Below are 8,656 nucleotides of genomic sequence, written 5' to 3'. Positions count from 1 at the left end.
CAGCGCTGATTGCAGTGTTGCGTCATAGCCCGATACCCGCTGAGCACAGACACAACTCCATTCGTCAGGGGCAAGACATACTCTTTTGGAATAAAGTCATAAAGTACAGCGTTCCAATGACACCTCGTGCAAATGCATGGTCTGTTCATCTGGACGACTCGGCCACGCATGAGAGTGTGTGCATGTACATGCGCTCGCTTGCGCGCGCGCACACACACCATGTATTCGGTGCTTATGGTGTACCAGTTGCGGGACAATGAAGATGGAATCATTATCATGATGTTACATGTACATGTACAGTGTATGTTTGAGTGTAAAGTAAATTTTATTTTATTGCACATTTCTTCGACACAACTAATTACTTACTTCACATGTTCGCATTTCTCATAATCGATCCACCTGCACTCCGTATCAGTCGAGGAAAAATTCTCCCAGATATACACTAGTCACCACAGCCATGTGATGGCATTGGGATGGGCCCCAAGCACGATTGCAATCTCTAGTTACAATAAATTTGGCCAGATTATCTGTGAAGACAAAATGCAATGCATAGCGGCAATCGATGGATGAAGAGAGAGTTTGTAAATACCCATATCTTTCCACTTGTTCAGGAGCTTACCTTTTGGAGTTCACATCGTTTACACGATCTCTTATGCTGTCTTGCACCTTGGCCTTGTTGACCATGGGTACGCCAACCCAGAAAACATTCTACAGGAGCTACTAATGCAGAGCGTTTTTCACGCTCGATCTCGGCGATCTACCTTGTCACGCCAATAAAATCCTCCGTGACACTGGCTACAGTTAGGCACCGGCGGATAATGCTCGAAAAGGTGGCAGATTCTGCTCGAAAAGCAGTGAAATTGGCAGAACCATACAAACCTTATGGCGGGAAATTGCTCGAATTCTGCTCCATTTCTTTATCCACATACCAAACATGCATGAAACTTACCCGAAAAAGTACCGAATTCTGCCAATGTTTTCTGCCCGCATAATCCGCCGGTGCCTAGCTACAGTCACAAGAGACGTCTCAGTAAGGTGAGCACGACAACATCGTCGAGATCAAGGACAAAGAGAAAACAAAACACTCACTGAAAACAGAAAAGAAGAAACGAAGAAATGTACACGATTATATATGTTGCCACTGACAACTGGTTCGGTGGAGACGACGCTACTTTTGTTTGTCCCCAGTGGGATCGTTGTTATGCGTATCGAAGGAACTGTGACGTCATCACTTAACAGCCCCATTAGTCCCCTTTGTCGATTGATGGATCAATCGGTAGATTCGGCTCTGTTTTTCTTTCCTTTCTTTCTTGTTTTGAATTGTACGTTGAACTCATTGGATTTCTTTGTATTCTGTATCTCGTTATCGTTATATTTCCCTCTAGCCCTCTCGCTTAGGATGAGCTTTCTTTTTTACGGCAGCTTAAGCGAAGGCTATATACCTGCTTTATGCAGGTTGATGCCAACGCAAACAAGCAAAATAATAATAATAATAACTGTCCCAAATAGAGCGTGACCAGCACTAAAATCTCCTTTATTGGCGTGACCCGGGGAATATTCGCACGATTGTGACCCCAGCGGGGTATATTATTGACCCCGGCGGGGTATATCGCTCAACCCCCGCTCAGAACGGTCGCTGATTGGCTGAAATGGCCCAAATCATTTCGTACCATGGGATAAGAGGTCAATAGGAAATAAAAGCTGAGTAAAAGACCGAGGCGAAGCCGAGGTCTTTTACGAGGTTTTATTTCCTATACTGACCAGGTACGAAGTCAATACTCAGGAAATTTACATCTGACCATGCTTATGCAATCAACGGAATTCCGCCACCTTGCAGTTGATTTTCCCTATTTCTCTCCTCATCAATCCCTACTTGTCTTTGTACATAATTCTACATCTACTGTTCTTTCAATCAAATGAACCCCTCGATAGGCACATTGCCTTTGGGTCATTTCATAATAATAATAATAATAATAATAATAATAATAATAATAATAGGTAAACAGTTTCCTCTGAGACAAAAATGCGATAATACTCATAAAAAGGACACACTTCAGGCTCATTACAAACATCTTGAAAGTTTTTGTCTTCACAAGTATACTTTCAAGCCTTCTCATCAGGTGAAATACAGGCAAGGGAAAAGGAACAGGAACAGTGGATTAAATACAGTAAGAAGGTGGTAAAATAGCGCAAAAAGAAAGAAAGAAAGAAAGAAGATAGCTAAAGTAAACAGCGAAAATTGCAATAATGACACAAAGGTGCAAATGCGAGAAAACTCAATAAGCGCGACATGTAGTGCGACAACAAGAGACAACCACTGGACATACATATAACTAACGAGGTTTTGACGACCTACCTAACAGCCTAAGTGTGAATTTGATTTGTTTCTGCTTGCAAAGGTTGGGTTTCCTTGTGTGGATGTATACAGCTTCCAAAACATTCAGCAATCTAGCACTGCGTACACGTGACACAATCGAAAAACAATCATCCGAATACACAGCACGACAATCAGGATGCTCAAACAAATGACTAGCAATGGACGACTCATACTTATCAGAACTAACATCAGAACAATCAGCATGTGCGGTGGACACATCCGATTTCACATGGCTAGTCGAGTGGACCCTAGCCGTTGCCTCTGTCTGTGCTTTAGTCGCTGCCATCGCCGCCGTTGCCGATCTTGTCATTCTTCTGGTTGATGCGGTTCCTGTCACTGCCACGCACGTAGGTGTCTTGTCCGGTTGTTTTTCTGGTGGTCTAGTTAATTGTGAGGTGACGTTGCTTGGTGTTGATGCCGCTGCGTTGGACCATCTTGTACCAGGATGATTCTTTGCTGGACGTCCCCTCCGTGGTCGAGTGGATCGTGCGTGTTGTGGAATAAGGTGTAGCGGTGCGTGTTGTCGGATGCGTGCGTCCAGATGTTGAAGAGTCCTACCTACATATCGGCTCTCACATTGCCGACACTCGAAGTGATAAATCAACTTGGATAATTGGCCTGTAGGTAGGACGTCCTTCCTCACCGTGAACGCACGCACCGTGGAGTAGATGAAGCGAATATGAACATTATGGTAATTGGACTCCACGGCAGACTTAACCCGACGCTGAACCATACGTGATACTGACTCGCCCTTCCACGGTAAACATAGGTATACTGGATTAGTGGAAACTTCAGCATTCTTCTTTGGACTGGTTTCAGTTACATACTTCACAATAACAGACTCGGGGTATCCATTGAGACGAAAAAGCGCACGTAACTTCTCCAACTCCTGCTCCAACCTTGAAGACGAACAAAGGCGACGTGCACGATCCACCAAATTACGCAACAAATTGATCTTATACAGTGTCGCGCAAAACGAATCCCAAACAATGTACAAGCCAGTGAACGTAGGCTTGCGATAGACCGACGTGACAACACCACCATCAATTGACTTCTCAACGAGCACATCAAGAAAAGGTAGACGATCTGACTCCTCAAATTCACACGTGAAATCCAACATACCATCAACAACCTTCCTCAGCAGATCACGAAATTGGAGGCACTGAGCCTCAGACTGAAAATACGAGAAAGAATCATCGACAAATCTCACGTACAATGGGGGCATCAAACTAACCGGAATCTGACATTCGTAATAACCAACAAATATATTTGCCAAAACAGGACCAAGGGGCGAACCCATAGCAACACCATCAATCTGTCGATACATGACACCATCAAAGGAAAACTCCACACCTGACGTTACCAAGCGGATCATTTCGCGGAACGAATCTTCACGTAACTCGCCAGGCGGACATAGTGAGCGATGATATAGCGTTTCGCAGCAAATATCAATGACTTTATCCAAAGGGACATTTGTGAACAGACTAACAACATCGTAAGAGCACATAACATAGGTATCGGGGAAGGAGTGGTCGCGCAGAATATCGACAAATTGAAAACTATCGCGAACTACATACCGACTGTATAATTCTAAAACGGGTTGCAACATTCTACACAGCCAGCGAGAAATCTTATACTGGGGAGAACCTAACATAGAAAGGATGGGCCGGACAGGACAATCCCTCTTATGAATCTTCGGTAAGCCATACATTCTAGGGCGAGCTGAACCCAAAGGCTTAAGCAGCTTAGCCTCATAGTCAATCAGTTCCTTCGACTCAACCAACCTATCAAGAAAGGCGCATAATTTATCGAGATTTGAGATTTGTCGATGATTCTTTCTCGTATTTTCAGTCTGAGGCTCAGTGCCTCCAATTTCGTGATCTGCTGAGGAAGGTTGTTGATGGTATGTTGGATTTCACGTGTGAATTTGAGGAGTCAGATCGTCTACCTTTTCTTGATGTGCTCGTTGAGAAGTCAATTGATGGTGGTGTTGTCACGTCGGTCTATCGCAAGCCTACGTTCACTGGCTTGTACATTGTTTGGGATTCGTTTTGCGCGACACTGTATAAGATCAATTTGTTGCGTAATTTGGTGGATCGTGCACGTCGCCTTTGTTCGTCTTCAAGGTTGGAGCAGGAGTTGGAGAAGTTACGTGCGCTTTTTCGTCTCAATGGATACCCCGAGTCTGTTATTGTGAAGTATGTAACTGAAACCAGTCCAAAGAAGAATGCTGAAGTTTCCACTAATCCAGTATACCTATGTTTACCGTGGAAGGGCGAGTCAGTATCACGTATGGTTCAGCGTCGGGTTAAGTCTGCCGTGGAGTCCAATTACCATAATGTTCATATTCGCTTCATCTACTCCACGGTGCGTGCGTTCACGGTGAGGAAGGACGTCCTACCTACAGGCCAATTATCCAAGTTGATTTATCACTTCGAGTGTCGGCAATGTGAGAGCCGATATGTAGGTAGGACTCTTCAACATCTGGACGCACGCATCCGACAACACGCACCGCTACACCTTATTCCACAACACGCACGATCCACTCGACCACGGAGGGGACGTCCAGCAAAGAATCATCCTGGTACAAGATGGTCCAACGCAGCGGCATCAACACCAAGCAACGTCACCTCACAATTAACTAGACCACCAGAAAAACAACCGGACAAGACACCTACGTGCGTGGCAGTGACAGGAACCGCATCAACCAGAAGAATGACAAGATCGGCAACGGCGGCGATGGCAGCGACTAAAGCACAGACAGAGGCAACGGCTAGGGTCCACTCGACTAGCCATGTGAAATCGGATGTGTCCACCGCACATGCTGATTGTTCTGATGTTAGTTCTGATAAGTATGAGTCGTCCATTGCTAGTCATTTGTTTGAGCATCCTGATTGTCGTGCTGTGTATTCGGATGATTGTTTTTCGATTGTGTCACGTGTACGCAGTGCTAGATTGCTGAATGTTTTGGAAGCTGTATACATCCACACAAGGAAACCCAACCTTTGCAAGCAGAAACAAATCAAATTCACACTTAGGCTGTTAGGTAGGTCGTCAAAACCTCGTTAGTTATATGTATGTCCAGTGGTTGTCTCTTGTTGTCGCACTACATGTCGCGCTTATTGAGTTTTCTCGCATTTGCACCTTTGTGTCATTATTGCAATTTTCGCTGTTTACTTTAGCTATCTTCTTTCTTTCTTTCTTTCTTTTTGCGCTATTTTACCACCTTCTTACTGTATTTAATCCACTGTTCCTGTTCCTTTTCCCTTGCCTGTATTTCACCTGATGAGAAGGCTTGAAAGTATACTTGTGAAGACAAAAACTTTCAAGATGTTTGTAATGAGCCTGAAGTGTGTCCTTTTTATGAGTAATAATAATAATAATAATAATAATAATGCTCTAACCACTGAGCTATGGGACCAGGCTGAACCTAGAAGGCGCCGACAAGTTTTTCACTCCAAAGGCAGCTCACAACAAAAAAAACTGACCGTGGTTGGTCCCCTGGGGGAGGGAAAAAGACCTAAGTGCCATCAGTATGTGTGGCACGTGTTGTGAGCTGCCTTTGGAGTGAAAAACTTGTCGGCGCCTTCTAGGTTCAGCCTGGTCCCATAGCTCAGTGGTTAGAGCATTGCTCATGACAAGCAGGGTCCCAGGTTCGAGTCCTGGTGGGTCTGGCGTTTTTTTCTCTTTTCAGGCAGTTCACTTCCCCGACTGATCCTTGAATATGAAGTTCTCCCAATCCTTTCCAAATTTAATCACTTTCTTTCACCTCTGGTAGTTTCCAGAAACTGACCGTGGTTGGTCCCCTGGGGGAGGGAAAAAGACCTAAGTGCCATCAGTATGTATGGCACGTGTTGTGAGCTGCCTTTGGAGTGAAAAACTTGTCGGCGCCTTCTAGGTTCAGCCTGGTCCCATAGCTCAGTGGTTAGAGCATTGCTCATGACAAGCAGGGTCCCAGGTTCGAGTCCTGGTGGGTCTGGCGTTTTTTTCTCTTTTCAGGCAGTTCACTTCCCCGACTGATCCTTGAATATGAAGTTCTCCCAATCCTTTCCAAATAATAATAATAATAATAATAATAATGTAGAAAAGAAAAGGACATATGGGTACGAGTTAAGAGTAACTCTCCATCACTGTAACTGGGAACTATTATACAGTCAGAAAGAGCAATAACTAGGCACAAAACTGACAGAGTACTGAGACATTCGACGTCCTGACACCTAGCTTCAACACTGTAGGAGTTTGGCTTTCGGCTTGTACAATTCGTTTTCGCAAAGCTTCCCTTTCTTTACTTATCTTTGATATTTATGACCCACCCAAGTTGGGTGGTGTGCTGCTTTGCTGCTTCGAATTGTAGTTAGACCGCTTTGTCAAATATCGTACTGGTCTCGTCATCGTCCAGTAACAATCGACATTCTTTGTTCCGTTGGGACTGTAGCTTTTGCTCGTTTTCGTTGCGCTTGCCTTCCCCTCTTTGGTCTTTTCATAACCTTGAACCTTCCAAGTTGGAAGGCTGTCGGTTAGCGCTACGGAGATGTGTTGAAGCTAGGTGTCAGGACGTCGAATGTTTCAGTACTCTGTCAGTTTTGTGCCTAGTTATTGCACTTTCTGACTGTATAAAGTATCATGTTACAGTGATGGAGAGTTACTCTTAACTCGTATCCATATGTCCTTTTCTTTTCTACATTTATTTATGGCTCAACATCCGAGTTTCAAATAATAATAATACTACATTTATCACAACAACCAGTCCGTATGTCAAATTCCAGAACGAAAACCTCATGAATCTTGGTTTTATGATTGCACAACCGTTGCACCATCAGTCTTCTACTACATGTATTGTGTCAGTGTTAGCCATTGGCGGACTATGCTCGGCCAATCGTCAAATTATGCTTTTGATTATGCCACAATTATGCCAACAAATATGCTGAATAATGCTGAATTATGCTCGGTTCCACTATGTATTCACGCTGTACATAGAGGATTGAGAAACCACGCATACACACACGGCCATGCCCTAAGCATAATTTTTGTCTAAACCGAAAGATTATGCCGACCTTACACGTTGAAATCCGTATATGCCGGAGCATAATTTTTTTACGAAATCCCAAGATTATGCCAAATATTATGCCGGCATAATCCGCCAAGGGCTATGACAAGGAGTCGTAACTGGGGTATTTAAAAAAAACATCTGCAGGCTTTCTGACAAAGCTGTATTATGCCCCTAAGCATAATTTTTGTCTAAACCGAAAGATTATGCCGACTTTACACGTTGGAATCCGTATAAATATTATGCCGGAGCATGATGTTTTGACGAAATCCCAAGATTATGCCAAATATTATGCCGGTATAATCCGCCAAGGGCTAGTCAGTGTGAGAAAGAACTTTAAAGAAGACGAGTTCGAGCATACAATACTGATTTGCCATGATTTCTACCCTGCTTTTCATTGAAAACACTATCTGTATGACCTCCGAACCCTTTACCATGCAGACCACTAGCACTGGTCAAGTGCATTGTACACAATGGTATAGCCTACATACTAGAACTGTGGTATAATCGTGTAGTTATGCTCCTACCTCCGAGAGGATGCCAAATTATGCTCCAAATTTTAAACCACCAAATTATGCCAATAATTATGCCGGCATAATCCGCCGGTGCCTAATAATGCCGGCAATATATTCGGCATTATACGGCTATCCGAGCATCAGAGCATTATGGAGCATTAGAAAGGAACAAAACGAGCATTATGTGAGGTTTGAGCGGCATAACGAGTTTCATAGTGGGTACTATCGGGAAATCTCAGGTTTTTGGCCACAATCGGCAACAATCATGATCATGAGATGCTGTCTGATGATTGGTTTTTGCCATGAAACTCTGAGTAACAACGAAACAGCCCTATTTTACTCCTTTTGTGCACCTCTTGCGTACTACGCTCCGCCCATTCCGGGTATTTGAGCACTATGCGTTGTACCGGCACATGACTTTGTGATTGTCACGGTAGATACGTAACACCTTTAGCACTAACGCTACATAACTATTGCTACATAAAAACGTCATAGCGATGTGGTCAGGTAAATGCATACAAGCCGTTTGTGAAGCATGCGCAACCGAGGCCGAGGCAGTTCAAGTGACACAAATCCGGAGAAATTATTTATGAAGTTTCTTTTAATGAAGTTGAAGACACCACTGCAGCTGTACTTATGGTTGATAAATATGGTGGTAAAGACACACCTGGCAATATGGCGGTAAACACACGCCTGCCCACACACGCTCTCTAAGCT

At 43.9% G+C, this 8,656-nt stretch overlaps 1 protein-coding gene across 1 annotated transcript; it reads right to left on the bottom strand.

Moving 5' to 3' along the window:
- Positions 1–615: 615 nt before the first annotated feature.
- On the bottom strand, positions 616–3,752 carry LOC135817018 (uncharacterized). The gene is made up of 2 exons (XM_065330116.1): positions 3,021–3,752; positions 616–672 (listed from the first exon to the last, which is right to left on the bottom strand). The coding sequence occupies exons 1-2, from the start codon at positions 3,750–3,752 to the stop codon at positions 616–618; spliced, it is 789 nt and encodes a 262-aa protein (XP_065186188.1).
- Positions 3,753–8,656: the final 4,904 nt, after the last annotated feature.

The sequence above is a fragment of the Sycon ciliatum genome, chromosome 5 (assembly GCF_964019385.1).
Source record: "Sycon ciliatum chromosome 5, ocSycCili1.1, whole genome shotgun sequence".
NCBI classification, from domain to species: domain Eukaryota; kingdom Metazoa; phylum Porifera; class Calcarea; order Leucosolenida; family Sycettidae; genus Sycon; species Sycon ciliatum.
Note: the sequence above shows the minus strand (reverse complement) of the source record. Positions and strands in the feature narration are given on the sequence as shown.